The 21,130-nt window shown below is 39.8% G+C and overlaps 1 protein-coding gene across 1 annotated transcript; it reads right to left on the bottom strand.

Moving 5' to 3' along the window:
* Positions 1-3,524: 3,524 nt before the first annotated feature.
* rfx6 (regulatory factor X, 6) lies at positions 3,525-21,130 on the bottom strand. Its single transcript, XM_061754885.1, has 20 exons — positions 20,696-21,130; positions 19,528-19,690; positions 19,332-19,455; positions 18,383-18,444; positions 18,202-18,279; positions 18,057-18,084; positions 17,800-17,907; positions 17,398-17,475; positions 17,196-17,309; positions 16,992-17,041; positions 15,814-15,973; positions 13,608-13,752; positions 13,067-13,176; positions 12,476-12,593; positions 9,727-9,849; positions 9,404-9,616; positions 8,186-8,435; positions 6,756-7,120; positions 5,403-5,603; positions 3,525-4,525 (listed from the first exon to the last, which is right to left on the bottom strand). Exons 1-20 carry the CDS (start codon positions 20,862-20,864, stop codon positions 4,377-4,379), a joined length of 2,808 nt encoding a protein of 935 aa, XP_061610869.1. The 5' UTR covers positions 20,865-21,130; the 3' UTR covers positions 3,525-4,376.

The following is a 21,130-nucleotide window of genomic DNA, read 5'->3' as shown; positions in this document are numbered from 1 at the left end:
TGACGGCAGCGGAGACGACAGGCAGTCGAGACTTTGACGCTTCAATGGCGGCACTGGAATGCTTTTGTGAACTCCAAAACGCAAAGTTGCACTCACTCCAGTTAACTTGTCACGTGGACTGGTTTGTGTCAATGTGGAGACGATGTGCTGTAATGAAAGGTCAAATGAATGCTGATGAGAAAAAAGATAGAAGCGAACAAACATTCCGCATAGAATGATCACTACCCATACAGGAGAATATTTTCATTTAAAGGAAAGCAGATGTGGATTTCCAATCAAATAAAATGAAACAAATTCTCACAAATATCCAATTTTCAATTTTAGTTAACGTTCTCTTCTTGGATTAGTTTTATTTCTCCTGATAACAAACACGCTTTGAAACATTTTTATCGAGCATCAACTTCCACAAAAATAATAATAATTATCATATAGTGTTGCGGCGGCACAGTGGACGACTGGTTAGAGCGTCAGCCTCACAGTTCTGAGGACCGGGGTTCAAACCCCGGCCCCGCCGCATGGCAGGTTAATTGGCAACTCTAAATTGCCCAAAGGGGGTGAATGTGAGTGCGAATTTGTTTGTATGTGCCCTGCGATTGGCTGGCAACCAGTTGAGGGTGTACCCCGCCTCCTGCCCGATGACAGCTGGGATAGGCTCCAGCACGCCCGCGACCCGCGTGAGGAGAAGCGGCTCAGAAAATGGATGGATGGATGGATATAGTATTGCAAAAAATAATCCACATTGGTTTCCTTGTTAGTTGGTGGCGCTAATGCGTCGTTTAGTTGGTTTGCTAACAAGGAAGGACAATACATTAGGTACAGTCGTGTTTTGTGTTTGCAGGTTATGTTGATAGGAAATGTTACTGTGTATTTGGGCTGGAACTAACGATTATTTTGATGAACGATTCATCTGTCGATTATTTCTTCGAATAATCGATGAATCAGATTTTTATTAACTTTCCATCCCTATATTAAAAAAACAGGACATTATTTCTAATTGACAGTGCAGAAAATGCACAAACCAAAATTGATTGTGATTCAGTTACCGATTTGGTAACATGTCAGTAAATAGGCTAAAATGTTGATAATTGTTTTACAAAGTAAAAGAGGTTTGCGAATGTCTTATTTTGATGAAACACAAAGATAATCAGCCTGCTTTATTATAATAATAGATGTCCATCCATCTGAAATGAATTTCGCCGTTTTTGGGGAGCTGGAAAAGATTAACTCAGCGAATGAACCTCGTATCATAAGGTACTACTGTAATATGAAAATAAGTGCTTCCTCTTGGAAAAAAGGTCGTATTAGTCCAAACCTATGCAAAAACGACAGTGATACATTAACGTCAACAGGTGAATACTGGCAAAACAAAAGGTAGAAGCGAATAAACAATTCACACAAAACAATCAATAGGTCGTGATCAAGAGAGCATAATTTGCATCATTTTTAAGTTTTATTCCGGCTGGGCAATATGGCTTTAAAATCAAATCTCAATATTGCAGTCACAAAAATCTGACTTATGTTTTGAATCGATTTTGATATCCTTCGCTTATCAAAAAAGACACTGAAAGAATGAGATTCAAAACAAGTTTTGTTTTTTTTTGTTCATAGCTATGTTGTTAGTGTAAGGAGTGCACATCAGTGGGTACGCCCTTTCAACCACGCCAGCCGCTGGCCAAGGAACTCGAATTAATCGATAAGCCCTCATGTCTTGCAGCTGAGTACTGTAAATAAATGAGTGTAAATCGTTAATAAAATATTGTGAAGGTTATAGGTACACTAACATAGTTATAAACTAACATCGTGATAAGCTAACGTGGGAATAAGGTAAAATAGTGAAAAGTCAACACGTAAATAAAATTGCCTTACCCTTCAACGTCTATTGAGGATGCTAAAATGGTGTTTTAAAAAAAGAGGAAGTGATCTCAACGAGCTGATTTTGGTCTTGTTTAGGTCTTTGGGGGGGAAAAAACCTCGTTAAATGTTGCTCAGGCCAAGTTGACTTGAGCTGACTTTCTTGAAATCAGGCGATGACCGTACGCTGCTTTTCTCTTTTTATTTTTATTTATTAAATTTTTTTTAAATTATTATTTCTCATTTTGCAACCTTGAAGCATTTTCTTTCCCATTTCCTCTGAAAGGCAAAAGCAATTAAGTTTAGTTGGAATGTGGCGGTGTATCGATCCTCAACCCGGAATGGTCGCTCAGGTTAGGTACACCTTCATACAAAAACAACGTGGCTTGAAAATAGCTGACTGAATGACTAATAATTAACGTTTCCTCATATTAGGACCTTATTCATGGGGAACAGCGCGATGGTGACATCTGGTGGCCGAAAACCGCTATTGTTATGCAAATTGTTGGGTTGAGAGTGTTAATTGTGCACTGCACGGCGAGATAACTGATTTTAACATTTAATTATTATTTTTTCTTAATAAATAGGCAAAAATGATGGAGGCAGCTGGAGTTAATCATTTTTTTTAGAATAAAAAAATGTGTAATTTTTTATTTTTATAAATTCAATATTTGTAATTATTATTCTTTTTTTTAACTTCACTTTTGCAATGAATATTAGTACTACCACTACTATTATCATGTTTTGTAACCTTATTTGGTTACAGAAGGAGAACAATATTGAAGAAAAATATTACAAAAGTTATAATGAAATATTATTAGTATTATTTGTCATTTTTAAAAATATTTATAATTGACAGTAAGCATTGTATTATGCTCTAATACTTCTAAAATGATGGAGTTAACTAGAATTTATCATATTTTTATTCTAGTAAAAACAAACCAATAATAAAGTGCATTTTTTTTAAAGTTTTATGAATGAAATATATTTTCATTAAAATTATTTTTTTTTTTTACTTCGCTTTTTCAGTGAATATAAGTACGACTATTATTATCATGATTTATTACCTTATTTGGCTACATGAGGACACAAATATTCAAGACACATATTAGAAATGTTAACATTATTATTAATTTCAGTATCTTTTGAATATTTATATATTGCAATGAACATTGTATTATTGCCCTTATTAATAATATACGGTATATATACCATATATATTAATAAATAATATACATAAATATATAAATATGAATCTATCGGTCTGTCCATCAATCCATTTACCTTAATTACATTACTAATTAATTTTACTAAATGTGGCTCTATGGGGGGAAATTATTACATATACATGATGTTTTAAAAATCTTAATCACTACTTTATCTTTTATTCAATGTTTTTATATACATATATATATACTGTATGTGTATATATTCAAAATATTAGAATGTGTGTGTGTGTGTGCACACACACACACACATTCTAATATTTTGTTACCTTCTTGAACTACACAAGGAGAAAATGATTGAAGACAAATGTAAATATTTATTATACAACAGCATTTATTATACAATAGTTTGTGATTAGTAGTATATAGTATAGTATAGAAAGTATAGGAATCGACATTGACAACTGCAATTGAAATTGAATTAATGACTTTCTGCACCTACATGTCATTTTCAAATATTTCTTTGGAACATATACATTGTTCCGACAAAAGATGCCAGTGAGGCCATACGGAGGGCGCTTGTCCGCCATGTGGTTAAACATTGTCCCAACGTTTGCCTTGGGCCTTCTGTTGTTTTCACACAAGCACTCGGCCAATTGTGGCCTGCCATTATTGACCATGTAATTAAAAGTACTTTAAGGTGTAATGCGCTGTAACGCGCACGCGCCGCCATCTGTCACCGTGGCAGCAGATAAGCAGATGAAGGCGGGGATGGTCATTTCTATTAATTTTTTATAAATATTTGTCCCACTATTTTTGTTAGTTCATGACAATTATTTTAGATTCATTTAGAATAGTTCGGTTACCTGATTTGGCTAGATAAGGAAAAATATTAATATATTAGCTGATTTTTTATATTTTTCAAATAAATTATCAAATGATCAAATCACATATTTATGTATTTGTTTATTATTCATTAATATTTGTAGAAATACTGTAGCAGTATAAATAGCTATTGAAAAACTAAGATTATAAAACAGTCAATAGACATTTTTGCTTAGTGTCATGAAATCTTATTCTATATCTCGTAAGTGAAGTATGAAATAAAACTAAAAAGTGACTTTGAGACAGGAAATGAGTGGCGGTTCACTCCCAAAGATATTTTGACCTTTATTGTAAAAAGTGCAGCAGAAAAAGAAAAAAAAAAGGACCAAACTATTTACAGCTGCTGCATACAGGCATCGAACAATGGCCGTGCTCACGAAGGCCCGCCCACCCGCAACATTCCAATAACTAAGTCGGCCAGTGGGGGCGCCTTGGGCCTACCTCGATCTAGGGGATTGCTTGGTCTCGCGTGTGTTACGGGACCCCCGGGGCGCCCATGAAGACCGTGTCGATGGGGGGCAGCAAGGAGACCAGGTCCCGCACGTCGGCACGCTGCTGGGACAGCGAAGTGCCCTGGGAGGAGAACGCCGACGATGAGACGCCGTACATGCAGGGGGCCGAGCCTGGGAGATGACACGGGAGACGGGTTGACAGGACGGACATTTTGTTTCCCTTCATGCTTAACATACTTTTGCCTCGTTGCTCGCTGAAGTCACGTTTCCATCAAACAATCATCGCTAGTGTGACATGACTTGGCACTGAGTCTTCTTTACATTTAAAACTAACTAACTAACTAACTCGCTCACTAACCACCATAAGTAACCTACTAAACAAGGAACTAACAAACTCATGATAACTAACTGACAGATACAATGTAACTAACGAACTCAAACTAACTAATTAAATACCCGTTGAACTAACTAAAGAAAAGTAACTATTTTAACTAACTGACTGACAAGTAGCAAACTAACAAAAACTAAGCTCTGTAACTAACAATTGATAACTAACCAATCCAAACTCACTGATTAACTAACTATTATAACTAGTAAACAAAACTAACTAACTAACAACTAACCAACTAAATAACCAACTTCAGTAACCTACTAAGCAGGAAATTAACTAACTAAAAAGCATAGCAACAAACTCAAATTCAGTAACTAACTAAGCACTGTCGCTAACTACTGCCAACTAAAACTAAGTACAGTAAATAAAATATCTAGAACCAATTAACTAACTAATAAAGCTAAAACTAACCAACTGCAGGAACTAAAACTTACAAAAACTAAGAACTGTAACAAACACAAAAACAAATTTTACTCTAAGTTGTCTTCTGTCAAACGACAGTAACTAACTAAAATCAAGAAAACTAACTACTGAAACTATAACTACACTGACTAACTAAATAACTAACCAAGCAAATGGTAAGCAAATATTGTACGTTATTGGCGTTACGTGGTGGAGGTTAGGGCTAGCATGAGTCAGTGACGTTTTGTCGCTCACCTGTCGCATTTTGTACGTCGTTATAGAAGGTTGCGCTTTTAGTGGTGGGCCGGTCAAGGATGTTAAGCGGGTCATGGACATCAGAGTACGGCGAGCGAAGCAAGAGGAGGGGGCTACTAACGCTGCTGATGACCGACACGTGCTGCTCCGCCACCGGCACCATCCGCTGGCGGTCCTCGTAGCTGCCGCTTCCGTAATAACCTGTGGAAAAAAAACATATTATGGTATTAAACATATTACCTATTATGGTATTAAAATTTCAACAAAGTCATAATTTTATAGGAAGATGAAATGGAATATTAGGGGATTAAAAATGTATTTTCTTCAAAATCAAGTTGATCTTTTCTAGTGAATAAAGTTGCAATTTAGCCATATAAAAATGGGAAGAAGTGGTAATTTTATAATTTTAAAAAAAAGGTGTTTCTTTTTTAGAGTAAAGCCATAATTTACAATTAAAAAAATAATAATAATAATACTAAGCCTGTAATTTTAAGATGTTCTCATTGATTTATTTTACAATACAAAAAGATTAATGTTACAGGTTTAAAGATGTAATTTATTTTTAGAATAAAGTTATATGCTTCCATGAAAATGTGAAATTTTGGGGGAAACAGAAAAAAATAGAATCAGATGGTTTTCATAATAAACTTGTCACTTTAAAAGAAAATTTGCAATATTATTGTCCGATATTTTTTTAGAATTAAGTGGTAATTTTATGAATAAAGATTTTTTAATATTATGGGATTAGTTGTTTTTTAAAGTCATAATTTTACAAGAAAAAACATCTGTACGGGCTTAAAAGTGTTTGGTTTTTTTAAGAATAAATTTGTAATTTTATAACTACAAAATGTAGTACCGATTTAAGTAAAGTGGTAATTTACAATAAAAAAAATAATATAAGGGTTATTATTATTTATTTTGGGTTATTTTTTCCTTTAGAATTGAGAATAAAGCAGGCACAATGTAACATTTTGGGAAGAAAAAAAGTAATATTCTAAACATTTGAGTAGTACTGTTTTAGAATAAACTATGCTAAACTATGATTGACGACTCTAAATTGCCCATAGGGGGTGAATGTGAGTGCGAATGGTTGTTTGTTTCTATGTGCCCTGCGATTGGCTGGCAACCAGTTCAGGGTGTGCCCGATGACAGCTGGGATAGGCTCCAGCACGCCCGCGACCCTCGTGAGGAGAAGCGGCTCAGAAAATGGATGGATGGATGGATATATAATATATGAAGAAAATAAATGGCAATATTATGGGATTAAGGTCAGATTTATTTTTCTAATGAAGTGATCATTTTACAGTTAATTTTATGAGTAACAAATTCCAGTTCCGGTGTTGCTACGCCTACCGTTTTGTCCCGCAGCGGAGTACGTTTGTCCCGCACCCTCGCCGCCACTGCCTGAGTGGTTGAGTCCAAAGCCGATTCCATCGGCGGCATCCAAAATGTGAGCTGCCGTGTGAGCTTCCAGACTGGGATCGCTCGAGACGGTGTCCGAGCCGCAGCCGTATACGGAAGCGGGCCGGGCAGAAGAGGTGTAAGGAGTCAGCGAGCAGGCGGGACCGACACCGGAGCCGCATGAGAAGTGGGCGTCCCCATACAAGACGTCTTTGGCGGCAGGCGGCTGCTGGTCTTCGAAGGCGGCGTAACGACACAGCTGGTAGGCCAACGATGACGACTGGACGCAAGATGAGAACGTGCTCTCCGTCTCGGGCCTCGACACACGAAAGGCGCAATTTCACCAGATTAAAATCGGGATTATTTACGAGAAACTATGGTTTGAATCTCACAAGAACAACATTTTCAGCCTTCCCTCTTATTTCTCCAGATTCTCTGAATCTTTTGATGATATTGTGGACAATAGATCATGAAATCCCTAAATTATATACATTGAGAATTTGCTCATGCACTTGTTCATAAAGTGGTGAACCTCGCTTCAGAACAGGACTACGATTTTAATCTCACAATAGTAATAAGTATTCTACGAGAATAATGTAATTTTACGAGATTAAAGATGGATTTTTTTTTAATAAAGTTGTAATTTTATGAGAAGAACAAGAATACAACTTTAATCTCACAGTATTTAAAATGATTTTTTTTCTCTCTTATAGTCGTAGTTTTACAAGAAGACAAAGAAAAACATTATACAACCAGATTAAAGTTGGAGTTTTTCCACATTCTTTTTTTTTTTTTTTATAAATTTGTAAAAAAGCTTCTTATTTGGAGGGGAAAGATGTATAGTATTACAAGATAAATTGTCATTTTTTAAGAATAAAAATGTTATTTTAAGAGAAAAACATATTAGGGGGAAAAGTTGCAATATTGTACGAGTTAAAACAACCAGACTTAATCAAAACATTATGCAATTTATTTGCAAAAAAGTTGGAATCATATGAGGAAAATCTGTCATAATTTGGGGGGGGGGGTTTTAATATCAAGAGATTAAATGTATTGCTTTGTTAGAATAGTCTTAATCTAACAAGTTAATAAAACTAGAATACGCCTTTAAAAAAAGTTCTAAACAATATGACTATTTTCCCTCCAAAATATTATTTTTTTTTCTAAAAAAAAAAAAAAAAAAAAAAAAGATTCTATGAATAATATGACTTATTTCTCCCCCCAAAATCTTGAAAAAAATATGACAATATAGAATAATAATATACGGTATAATAAATATGCCAACATTCTTGTACACTTATTTTTCATACTCTTGGCACTGAGGCTCTAATATTCCTTTGTATAAATTGGGTTTGATGGAAATATGGAGAGTTGAATCTGACCTGAGGACAGGCTGGTAGGTGGAAGCGGGCGGAGGGAAGTACGCCGAGCAGGGGTACAAGTTCTCCGGGAAGGCGGCGCACGGGTTGGGCTGGCTCACGGAGTTCAACGTGGAGATGTACGAGGATGAGGAGCAGGACGAGGAAGAAGTCGGGGCTCGGGGACCCTGGTTGATGACCGAGCCTCGGTGCACCAGTGCCGCTGGAGAGATAGGGGGCGTCATGACGGAAGCGCACGAGTCTGTTGGAACACCTGGAAAAGAGAAGCCAGTTTTCATTTTCTTATCTTGCTTTAAGGAAGCTCGGGAACAGGGGTCTCCAAAGTTTGGCTCGGGGGCCATTTGGCCCTTAGCTTGATTTTTATCGGCCCGCAGAATATTATACGTATATATATATATATAGAGATTTTTTTTTTTTTTAAGACCAATAATTTTACAAAAAATTTTTGGTCATTTTTTGAGAAAAACAATGTCATTGACATTGTCTTTATCCATCAGATCCTGTCAGGAGTGGGATTTGAACCCATGCCTCCATAGAGACTGCAACCTAAATGCTGCACCTTGGACCTCTTCCATCCTGACAGTGGTTTTACTGTGTTGTTTGGCAGGAGTAAAGGGTCGGGGTCTTGAGTCACGGGCCAAAGGGTATGCTAATCTGAAATGGACCCGTTCAAGAGCATTGGAATGAAGACAAAGTCCAAGAGCCTCCTACACCAAGCATTACTGGTTCAGTGGTAGAATTCTCACCTGCCATGCGGGAGGCCCAGGTCAGATTCCTGGCCTATGCAGCGCAATGTTTTTTTATTTTTTATATTAAGCACAATTAAAGGTAACTGGACTGCCGAACACAGGAAGCAAGTCTTTGTTGGTCACATCTTGTCAGAAGTGGATTTCAAACAAAGACCTGCGTAGACTTTGCAATAGGAATGCAGCAACTTGGTGCCCCCAGCCATCCTCACAAATATACCTTGTGGTGTTTCGTGGCAGTGTAGGGGAGAAACAATGATAACACCCTAGTTGTACCAATTTCTGTTGGACTGGACTGCCAAGGAGAGGAAACAGACAACAGTTTTTGTCAGTTCAATCACACTAGCAGGAGAATTTCAACCAACATACCCGTAGAGACTGCAACCTGAATGGAATACTTTGGACGACTCGCCCATTCCGACGGACATCGATTGTGTTGTTTTTCATGCAAACACTTTTTTTTTTTTCAATTTACCTGGACCAGGGAAGCCGACAGAATCTGTCTCTGGGTAGATGTCGACGCGCATCTCCACCCCTCGCTGCCTATTGGCCGACAGAGACGTGGAGTCGTCCTGTCCCGAGGACTCGCTCTTCACTAATTGTTCGACGACGGCTGCCCCAGCGGCCTTGTTGCGATTGGCTAAGAAGCAGGAACTCGGAGATGCCAAAAAGGCTGCTTTACTGGCACCTGAAAGAGCAAAAAGTTGTCAATTTATAACAAATTCAAAAATATCTAAATATTAAAAATCAAGGTTACATTTATGCGCAACAAAGATAGAAATGCTAATGTATGCTTGCCTGCTTTTTTCATGTGTTTGTCCAGAAGGTTCTGCAGGTCCTGCTCCTTGTCATTGTTGAACTGGGTTTCCAGCGCCAGCAGGATGTACTCGTCCAGAAGCATCCGGATTAGATGGAAGGAACCTAAACACGCTCCACATAGTTATGTTCTCAACTAGCAAATGGGGTAGCCATGCATGAGGTGTGACGTTTCCATTTTGGGGAATAATATGAAACAATATTGTGGCGAAATGTCAAGAAGCTCATGTTGTGTCCAGTGAGATACACACCTTGTACAAATATAAACTATTATTATTATTATTATTATTATTATTACTGTAGACCCCACATCTTTGTAGTTCGCGCTCCAACTATTTTGTGCTTGTTTATTGAGCGCAGCTGTTAAAAAGGCCACCATGTGGCCAAAGTAAGTGTGGCGTTATACCGTGTGCTTTTATTTCAAAGGTCTTGCGAAACGCTTCGGACGAATATACGTCGATTCTGAGAAATAAATGGACAAGTCACCCCCTTTTTTTTGTAGGAAAACAAAGTGGATCTACAAAATCTGGGACTAAAAAATAATTCAGCAAAAACCGAATTGTATGAAAACCGCAGTAAAGTCAAACAATAATAATGAAATTAAAGGCAAATATAAAACTGAAACAATATAACGATAAAAATGTGAAATAATACATGGAAATGACATACTACTAAAATGAAAATGTAAAAAATAAGTATAAAATGTTATGAAAAATAATAAAATATAATAATGAATATAAAAGCAAAATTTAAAATAATACAAAATTACCAAATCTATAAAAATAAAAAAAAATATATACTATTACAAATATTCAACCAGTTCAGGGTGTACCCCGCCTCCTGCCCGATGACAGCTGGGATAGGCTCCAGCACGCCCGCGACCCTAGTGAGGAGAAGCGGCTCAGAAGATGGATGGATGGATGGATATTACAAATATTCAAAAAAAAAAAAAAATATATTTTAACAATAAAATAACATGATTGAAAGGAAATAATAGATTATTAAATATATAATATAAAAAACAAAATTTTAAATACAAAAATGGGCGGCATGGAGGACGACTGGTTAGCACATCTGCCTCACAGTTCTGAGGACCCGGGTTCAAATCCGACCTTGCCTGTGTGGAGTTTGCATGTTCTCCCCGTGCCTGCGTTGGTTTTCTCCAGGTACTCCGGTTTCCTCCCACATCTCAAAAACATGCGTGGTAGGTTGATTGAAGACTCTAAATTGCCCGTAGGTGTGAATGTGAGTGTGAATGGTTGTTTATATGTGCCCTGCAATTGGCTGGCGACCACTTCAAAGTGTACCCCGCCTCCGCCCAAAGTCAGCTGGGATAGGCTCCAGCACACTTGCGACCCTAGTGAGGATAAGCGGTTCAGAAAATGGATGGATGAATTATCCATCCATCCATCCATTTTCTACCGCTTATACGGGTCGAGTCGCGGGGGCAGTAGCTTTAGCAGGGACGCCCAGACTTCCCTCTCCCCAGCCTCTTCATCCAGCTCTTCCGGGGGGATCCCGAGGCGTTCCCAGGCCAGCCGAAGGACGTAGTCTCTCCAGCGTGTCCTGGGTCGTCCCCGGGGTCTCCTCCCGGTGGGACGTGCCCGGAACACCTCACCGGCGAGGCGTCCGGGAGGCATCCGAATCAGATGCCCCAGCCACCTCATCTGTCTCCTCTCGATGTGGAGGAGCAGCGGCTCTACTCTGAGATCCTCCCGGATGACCGAGCTTCTCACCCTATCTCTAAGGGAGAGCCCGGACACCCTGAGGAGGAAACTCATTTCGGCCGCTTGTATCCGAGATCTTGTTCTTTCGGTCACGACACACAGCTCGTGACCGAGGTGTGGGTGCGGGTAGGAACGTAGATCGACCGGTAAATTGAGAGCTTCGCCTTTCGGCTTAGCTCCTTCTTTACCACAACGGAAAGATACAAAGTCCGCATCACTGCAGACGCTGCACCGATCTGCCTGTCGATGTCCCGTTCCATTCTTCCCTCACTCGTGAACAAGACTCCAAGATACTTGAACTCCTCCACTTGGGGCAGGATGGATGAATTAAAAACACAAAAATATGAAAAAACAAAACGATATAGTGCTAAAATTAAAAGATAAAAATAATACGAATAAGATGTTATGAAATAAACTAACATAACCATTAAATAATCCATCCATTTTCTGAGCCGCTTCTCCTCACGCGGGTCGCGGGCGTGCTGGAGCCTATCCCAGCTGTCATCGGGCAGGAGGCGGGGCACACCCTGAACTGGACGCCAGCCAATCGCAGTGATTAAATAATATAGAAATTAAATACAGTTTATAAAATAGCAAATATTTACAGAATAAAAAAAAATAAACTTATAAAATGTTATAAGATAAAAGATATTATAATAACAACTTTAACAAATACAAATAATATCCTGAAAAAGAAATTGATTGATTGGATTGAGACGCCGAACACTTTGCCTGCGTTTGCCGTCTTTGTCCAGCAGGGCGTCGGGTGGCGTGCACTTTGCTGTTTAAGCGCGTGTGTGCATGTGTGTGCGAGCGTGTTTATTCACACGCCGTGTTTGAACAGCGAGCACACGACCCCGAGATAAGACTGTTTAATCATTACGTTTTATGGCTCGATTGTCCAAATGGGCCGGCAGCTTTGTGTAAAGAAGAACGCGGCCACAAAATGGAGCCTCTGAATGATTAATCCTAATAATCGCCGTGTCGGAGTCAACTGAGCTCACCGAAGCTGGCGGCGTTGTTGAGAGTCAGGTTGTGCATCACTCGCGCGCCAAAGAAGCTCCAGCGCAGCAGGAAGTCCTGAGCTCGCTTCTTTACCGAGCGGCCGCTCTGCTTGCCCGGCTGACAAAACACAACAAAAATACAAAAAGTCACTACACGCTTGAGTGTTCATGAGGGGCCGTAACGGCCCTCTCTCACTAAGACGCACGCAAAATCTCTCACGCTCACCCAAAAACTCACAAACCAAAAAAAATGGTCTCACACATAAGAAGAACTCGCACATAAAAACTAAAAACTCACTCACACACCTGAAAAACTGTCACACTCATTTAAAAAAAACTCACACTTAACAAAAAACTCTCACACACACACACACACACAAAAACCTGCTACATGTAATAAACCCTCACACTGCCATTTGTGTTTTCAACTTATTGTTGATTTATGGGGTGCCATATAGGCCCAAAAAACATTTGCCTGGCACACACACACACACACACACACACAAAAACACTTTTTTTGTTGTGTGTGAGACTTTTTTTCATGTTTGTGAGAGGTAAATAGGGCGCTTCATATAGCGTCAGCACAAAGACCTTAACAACTTTGTGCTCCACCACGGTGTCCAGCCACTCGATGAACGACTCGACGGTGGCGTTCTTCCTCAGAAGCTCCTTTAGCTCCTTGAAGACAGCGATGGCCTCATCTGCCAGAAACACAAGTGCCTTCAGCACCAACAACCATGTCTGGCAGTATAAACCTCCACCAAGGTCAATAGAGCCTCATCTGGAATAATTCCCAGCGACTGACAAAACAACAAACCTGCCATCAACATGTAGCCCCCTTGGTGGAGGCAATAATGAGAACTCGAATAAACATATGCTCCTTGGTGGAGGTCATATCGAAAACATGCTGTAAACATAAAGGAAGTATACACACGATGTCTTGGTAAGTGCCCACACAATTTCCTTGGTGGCGGTAATATTCAAGAAACTATAAACATAACCATAACTTCCTTGGTGAAGTTAATATCAAAGACTTCCTCTTAATGGAGTCTTGGTAAGTGCCCACACAATCTCCTTGGTGGCGGTAATATTCAAGAACCGCTCCCTGGTGGAGGTAATCAGTCACACTCACAGTCGGAGTACGCGTCATGTAATTGGTCGGCGTTGGCGTTGATGCTGAGCAGCGAGTGGAGGCTAATGCTGTTCAGGTCCACGTTGTCCATGTCCGTCACCATGTTGCTGACGACACTTTGGTCGAACAGCGCCGGACGGGCGATCTGCGGAGGTTACGTCATCACATTTATTGACATATAAATATACAGTATACATGTTTTTCAATGTTTGTCCTCACAGTAATAGTTTTACACACTGTTAGCTGTAGACACTCGTGAATTTTTTTTTACAAATACAGTACGTATGAGCCTTAGGACGAGAATCTTCTCTCGGGACTAGAACCTTCCCTTGGCACCAGATCATTCTTTTATGACTAGGAGCTTCTCTCGGGACGAGAACCACCTCTTGGGAAGAGAGCCTTATCTTTGGACTTGAAGATGCTCTCAGGATGAGAACCTTATTTTGGGACATAAACCTCTTGGGAAAAGAAATTTCCCTTGGTAGAACCTTATCTTGGATCTCTCGGGACTAAACCATTCTCTTGCGAACGGTAACTTTGCTCAGAGCTACAACCGTCACTTTGGATGAGTACCTTATCTCAGAACTCGAACCTTCTCTTGGGACTAGACCCTAACCTCGAGACTAGAATCATCTCTCGGGACTAGAACCTTCTCTTTGGATGAACACCTTTTTTTTTTTTTGTCCTGTTCGGCTGTTAGATCAAGCAGAATGGAAAATCTGCATCCCTTTTATGCCAGAACAGTTTTACTGTGTCACAGTGGAGTTTTTAAGCTTCCGCTGTGGTATTATAATTGAGGTTTATTGAGAATCAGACATGATCAGTCGAACAGAACACAGTTTCTAAAAGGGAGAGAGAAACAAAGACAAAAGACAAAGCACTAATTGTAAACAGGATGAGAGAAGTAAATCATTACATTATCTACAACAATGAAACATTAAATATGAGTGTTGCATGGGGCTGTAGTGCTACACCCTTTGAGGGAAGGACAGGACAAGGACAGGAGAAGAAGCATGCAGGAGAAGGGTCGGGAACCCGGCTGTACAACTGAAGTGTGGTGGCATTAATTATGTAAATTATAAAAGTCTACAGGACGAGAGTATAAGTGAGGGGATACACAAGCAATTTGCAGATTCAGCAGTTATTTGTTGCAGTAAGTGCGTGACCCCACACCCAGTGAAAGAGTCCTAGGGGTGTGTGCCTGTGGATACATGCAAGTGAATTGATACCGTTTTACATGCACAAAGACTGACAGAAGTGTCCTGTAATTGCTGTGGCCGCAACGCAGGATAACACCTTATCTCAGGACTAGAATCTTTTTTCTCGCCAAACCATTATGCTGTGACTAGTAACGTCACTTGGGACTAGAACCTTCTGTTTGTACTAGACAAGTACCTTCTCTTGGGATGAGACTTTTTCTTGGGACTAGAACGTTATCTCAGTACTAGAATCTTCACTTGGGACCAGAAAATCCACTTGGGAATAGACCATTCTCTTGTGACTAGGAACTTCTCTCTTGGCACTTGAAGAGTGACGAGAATCTACCCTTAGCACGAGGCTAGAACCTTCTCTTATCCAATATGACTGAGGGGAATGTATCGCAGCTCCAGGCCAACCCGCTCAATGAGGCGTCTATGAATACAGTAAACCCTAATTTATGGCGTGGGTTACATTCCGCAAAATACCCATGGTAAATGAAATCCGCGAAGTAGCGACCAATCATGTATTATATTGTTATATAAATGTTTAAGATTCATACATGCAATTCAATGCCAATTTGTGAAACGTATTTTGTTTTTCCCCTTGAGATAGTCATCCACACAAACAACACAATCACATGCCTACTGGGCATGGCCTGCTCAAGAGAGCGTCGTGAACGACAGCCGATGCGGACATGGTGTGAATCGACGATGGTCTGGGTGAACCATTTTCACCCTCAAGCCATTTGCTGATTTACCAAATGTAACACAGTAATGTTTCTTTTTCTGCCAAGAACAAAATCACAATTGACCTGTGAGTAATTGCTGCAAATTTAAATAATTTAGCCTATAAAGCTGACTGTAACAAGGATGAACAGGAAAGTAACTGCATTATAATGACCTTTAAATAAATAAAAAAAACGATGATCTGAATTCGCAATAAATGAACTACGATATAGAGAGGGATTACTGCATACGCCTGAGACAGTACATGGATGTCAGGTTACCTGCGCCAGGTGTAAGAAGGACGTCTGCCGCTTGAGGGAGGACACAAAGCGACGCGCGATGGGCAGCTTCTTGGCCACAAGGCATTGTGGGAGATTGTCCAGGGAGGAGGCCAGCCACAGCTCCCAGTGCTTGGCAAAGCTGCGGATATCTGCTAGCAGGCTGACAAACGTCAAACTCGGCATAATTATTATCACATGACGCGAAGCCGTCACTCTTGGGCGGTGATTCTCAACCAGTGTGCCGGGGCACATTAGTGTGCTGTGAGCGCTCTTCAGGTGTGTTGTGTTTTACATAATTGTTAAAAAAATTATTTACTGTAAATAAATAATGTATCTTTGTTCATCTAGTTTTGCCAGTGAGGCATAGTGACAGACAGAAAAAATAAATGTTCTTCTATTAGATGGCAGGGAGTACATACAATAATTAATGTATCCACTTTTTGTGACATTTTTGTTTGTTGGTTTGCCGTGAGATTTTTCAATTGTAAAATATGTGCCTTGGCGCCATAAAGGTTGGAAATCACTGCTTTAGGGCAGAAAATGCATGGATGGATATAAACGTGCGTGTGTGTATATATATCCATCTATCCATCTATTTTCGGAGCCGCCTAGCCTCACAAGGGTCGCGGGAATGCTGGAGCCTATCCCAGCTATCATCGGGCAGGAGGCGGGGTAGTGATTGTAAAGTAACTCCCTATTTCAAAATACTTAGAATTTATTCATATGTTGCAATATTTTTTTCAATTTTTTTGTGTATGAGTGGCTAGCCAGAAGTCTTGACTGAACACCCTGCGACGTTTTTCTGTGGGGTTGCTTAAAGGAGCAAGTCTATTCTACCAAACCAACGACTTTGGAAGAACTTGAAGGGCGAATATGAGAGTTCCTTGTGAAATCAGTTGATGCTGTTCCCAGGCGGCTTGAGAAACTGCTGGCTAATGCTGGCTTATTTATTTGAAATAAAACTCCAAGCAATACACTTTCTTCTCATGTTCATTTCTTCTAAGAATTATAGTCTCTCACTATAATGTGAACCTAAGACAAAATTTGTACTGTAGCTCGATATTTTGAGATGGTACCTAATCAAGTGTCTGGTCCACCAACATAACATCTTTGGTCTTAAAACGATGGCTGTTGCATATAATAATGATATCATCTTTACAGTAAATAAGGAGGCAAACCTTTCAGGCATCTCTTGCATTGTAGCGGGAATGAGAACATCAGTCAAAACCTGTACACATGAAATTAAAACACCGATTAGAGGTTTGGGGTTTGAATCCGGACTCGGAGTTTGGAGTTTGCATGTTCTTCCCATCCCTGCATGGCACGCCATCCCTCCCTGCATGGGAATGACTGCAGTAGTGGAGTTGCTGGTGGTGGCTTACCTTATACAAAATGGAGTCGCACACGCACAAGATGTCGACCAGCAGTGGGTTGTCCAGAAGGGGCAGCAGGTGGTCGGGCATGCCCTGCCAGAAGTGCAGCAGGAAGTTCTGGATCTAGAAGAGCAACAAAAAAACACACATTAGTGGTGTGGGAGCATTTGGTGGGCCATCACGCGAAGGTGAGGGTGGACCCAGGCGTCACCTCGTCAAAGTTGATATTGATGGCGTTGTCCAGGATGCACTGACAGTGTGTTTTGTACATCATGATCAGCGTATCCACCTGCAAAGCAATGCAAGGCATCTTATAATTAGTATAATTATTCATATTATTCAGGGATGGACCGGTTTCCAGATTCCAGGTATACCACTGTTTAAAAGTCACTGTTTCAAAACCGCTAACTTTCCATCGTTATGAGCTTTTTTTTTTCAACATTTCAAAATAATACATTTTACAGATGTAATTGCAATACTGTGATAACGGCAATATTTTTGCTCACGGTGATCATACCTTCAGAATCGCAGAATTGTTATTATTATTATTATTATTATTATACTTTCACATATGGGCTTAATCAAGTGTGTTTTTTTTTTTTTTTCTGCTAACCTTTTCCCTGGAGATGTTACCGTGCAGAAGAAGGTGCTGAGCGCTGGGGAATTCCGGAAGCAGCGTTCCCGTTTTGGAGCTGAGAGAGTATTTCCTGGTGAAGCCTCCCTGCGCACATGTCAGCATCGTTCACTCGCTTACTTATGACGACGAGTGAGGAAGCTTAAGCTTGTGCTCCGTAAAAGATAGTTTATCATACAATACTACAATAAATAACTTCAATATTGTTTTAGTAAGAAGAGCATAGAAGATTTTACCTCATTCTTCATTTTACTTCCAGAAAATCTGTCAAAGGAAAAAGGAAAATCATCAAGGCACAAATTCTAATTGTTGATGTCAAACATTATGACTCACATAAAATGGAACTGTGAGTGTATAATATTTTAGTACAAAGTCAAGTACCTGGTCAAACCTTTCCCAGAGTAGACAGAGTGATAGTAAGCGCTGCTCTCTTTGATGCCGATGCCGTAGTAATGATACCTGTTATGTAACACCAGTATCAATAACTAAAAACAATGATTAGGTTTTTTTCCCCCCAAATCATTATCATTGAGAAATATGAAGGTTTAAAAGTGGCTCTTACTTGGAATGGCCCCTGGTTCCCAGTCTCCTCGTGGTGAGGAGAGGGAATTTCTGTCGGATCGTCTGATTGGTTCAAATAAAACACAATTTGATGACAACACGGAAACATATAATGCAATACAAATAAATCTCAGCAACGCCACTGGGTGACAGTATCGCTCGAATATGACCTGGCTTGTCAGGTGTCTTCAAAGGGTGAGTAGTTTTACTTTACATTTATAATGGGTTAACTTTGTTGTTGTTCTTGCTTTTATGATCATTAAGAATGTTTAAATGTTTCCTATACAAGAATAAACGTTATATTGTCGCTTTCCAGTGGAAATCTCATGTGCAAATATGGCCAATTTCCCATTTTTTTCACAAATCAAGACTAATGGCCAGTCCCAAAGTGATCTGTTATTCTTTTTTTGACGCTAATTATTAACCAATCATTTTTTGCAAGTGTTGGTATCCTGATAAAATTTTATAATCAGTATTTTAACGTACCTATAACCAACCTGTAAAACTGAATCAGTCAGTAGTAGCAGTTTTGGAAAAAAAAATTAGGCCCCCGACGCCAGTTTTACCAATCGAGATGAAATTGGATGGACATGACTATCATAAGAGGACACACGCAAAAGTCTCAAGGACCCATGCTCAAAATTTAACAACAAGGTGATCATTTTGGTATGAAGCAGCCATTTTAGGGCAAATTCCATAGGCATAATTCACCCTGACATTGACTGGTGACCAGTCCAGGGTGTACCTCTCCTCTCGCCCATAGTTAGCTGGTATGGGCCCTAGCTCACCCTAATGAGGATAAGTGGTATTGAAAATGGATGGATGGGTGGGTCCCAAGTAAATATCTAAAAACACAAACAAAAAAAACCTCAAAGGCACAATAGAAGATTTTTATGCTACAGTTTGGAGCACATTCTGGAAGACTGAAAAAAGAAGGGGGAAAAATGTACTTTTCCGAAAGTGGCGGCACAGGCGGGCTCCAATTTGACTTTCCTGCAGAAGTCCAGGTAGTGAGCGTAGAGGATGCAGCGAGGAAGACACACTCCCTCGCACACAATGTAGTTCTCCTCCAGCCTGGTAGGTGGCATCATAACAATCAACATCATCAAAATTTGTTAGAATCATTTATAATATAGAGTTGCTCACCACTGCAGTGTGAGCTGCGTCTGCTTCTTCTTTTCCTTGCCCATCTTGTTGAGGCTTTTCCTGGGGGAGGCCAGGCTTGCGTTGGCACTAGGGTCCTGGTCCGGGTCCTGATCCACATCCTGGTCTTCATCTGATGATACCATTTCGTTACTGTCCTCCGCCTCTAAAGACAGACACAACGTGGACTCATGCATACATGGATTATGAATTATATTCTCTGTGTCCCATTGACCACTAATGTATTTTCATTTAATAACATAAACAGTTGAAGTCTTGAATCTTATTTCAGCTCCCTTGGCAAGTGAAAAGAGTTTATTATCTGGGTGATACAAATAAGAGAGTCGTGTGCTTCACTGTTTTCATCCTGATATTGTGTTCATTTGTACTTCAGTGTTAGATGACTGCACACGGTGTCTGATGATACCAATCTGCAAATAAAATAAATAAGCTGCGTGAAAATGTTTCGCCTGTTTATGGATCTGAGGGACAGCTGCAAAAGGTAAGGATTATTTCATCTAGCAAGCAAATTATTTCTTTTTGTCACAATTACAAGCCCTTTTACATATGTAAACAAATCTTTCTTGACAATTATCTGCTTTAAACACAACACTCGTTATCCAAGGTTGTGAGCTTTGGTTTGTTACAACAAAGCAACAACGGTCATTTACATTTGACATTGATTTAATATTCATTTTCCAAGGTTGTCCCCATCAGTTTATTAAAACAAAGTAACGACACATAACTTTATTTCTGATGGTGATGTGAGCAGTGTTCTGTGGGGCCTGCAATTATTCCCCTTTTCTTTTTCTTTTTTTTTTTTTAACCCAAAATTTGTTGATTAAATTCAAACAATTTTAAGCACCTTTTGTGAACCCCACACAGGTTTTGGGCTTATTCTGAATCTCATAATTGGAAAATACAACACGTGACATTTTGAAGTTTGAGCCCTTTGTAGGGGGCCCATTTTAGCTCTACCTGCTGCCGATCTGTGTCATTTTTCAGGTCACTAACATTACAGGTGATGAAGTCAAGTTGGACTCCACACAGATACAAAATAGGAGAGAATGAACCAACTGTACATGTACAAGTAGCAATACGTTCTCATAGATTGAACCTCAAGTCATTATAATATTGCTCTGCATTTATGTATTTATTTATTCATTTTTACCTGACTTGATGGGAGAATCGTCCTCCTGGTGAAAACATCCATTGGAGGGCGTGTCCTCTGGTGAGCTGCATAAAGTTTTGGCGAAAGCGTGCCGAGGAAAAAAACTGTCGGCAGCCGAAATCTCACGGCTGCGTTTCAGGGCCATCGTCACTCCGTGCACGGGGGACATTTGAATTTATAAAATAAATAAATAAATAAATAAAAATAAATAAATCAGGAGAAGCTGCTCATTTGTCCTTAAGCGGTCCTGAACCAGAGCAGAAGCAGCTGGTGCATCTTTTGTCAGGAGGAGGAAGAAGAGGAAGAAGGCCGAGAAGGTGTCGTGCTGTGCTGTGAGAAGGTGAGCGAGCAGGCCGCGTGCAAGCGAGCATCATATTTACAGAAGATCTTCTTAATCATTAACAGGGAGGAGGGGAAAAAAGCCTCATCCATCTG

Source organism: Phyllopteryx taeniolatus, chromosome 18 (genome assembly GCF_024500385.1).
Source record: "Phyllopteryx taeniolatus isolate TA_2022b chromosome 18, UOR_Ptae_1.2, whole genome shotgun sequence".
NCBI classification, from domain to species: Eukaryota; Metazoa; Chordata; class Actinopteri; order Syngnathiformes; family Syngnathidae; genus Phyllopteryx; species Phyllopteryx taeniolatus.
Note: the sequence above shows the minus strand (reverse complement) of the source record. Positions and strands in the feature narration are given on the sequence as shown.

Excerpts from the sequence above, each read along its gene's own strand:
- rfx6 (XM_061754885.1), bottom strand. The coding sequence starts at position 20,864 with ATGTCCCCCGTGCACGGAGTGACGATGGCCCTGAAACGCAGCCGTGAG. Across the intron at positions 13,753-15,813 it reads CCTTCTTACACCTGGCGCAG|ATCGCCCGTCCGGCGCTGTT; the intron begins GTAACCTGACAT and ends TAACCTCCGCAG. Across the intron at positions 9,617-9,726 it reads CAAACACATGAAAAAAGCAG|GTGCCAGTAAAGCAGCCTTT; the intron begins GCAAGCATACAT and ends TTGCTCTTTCAG.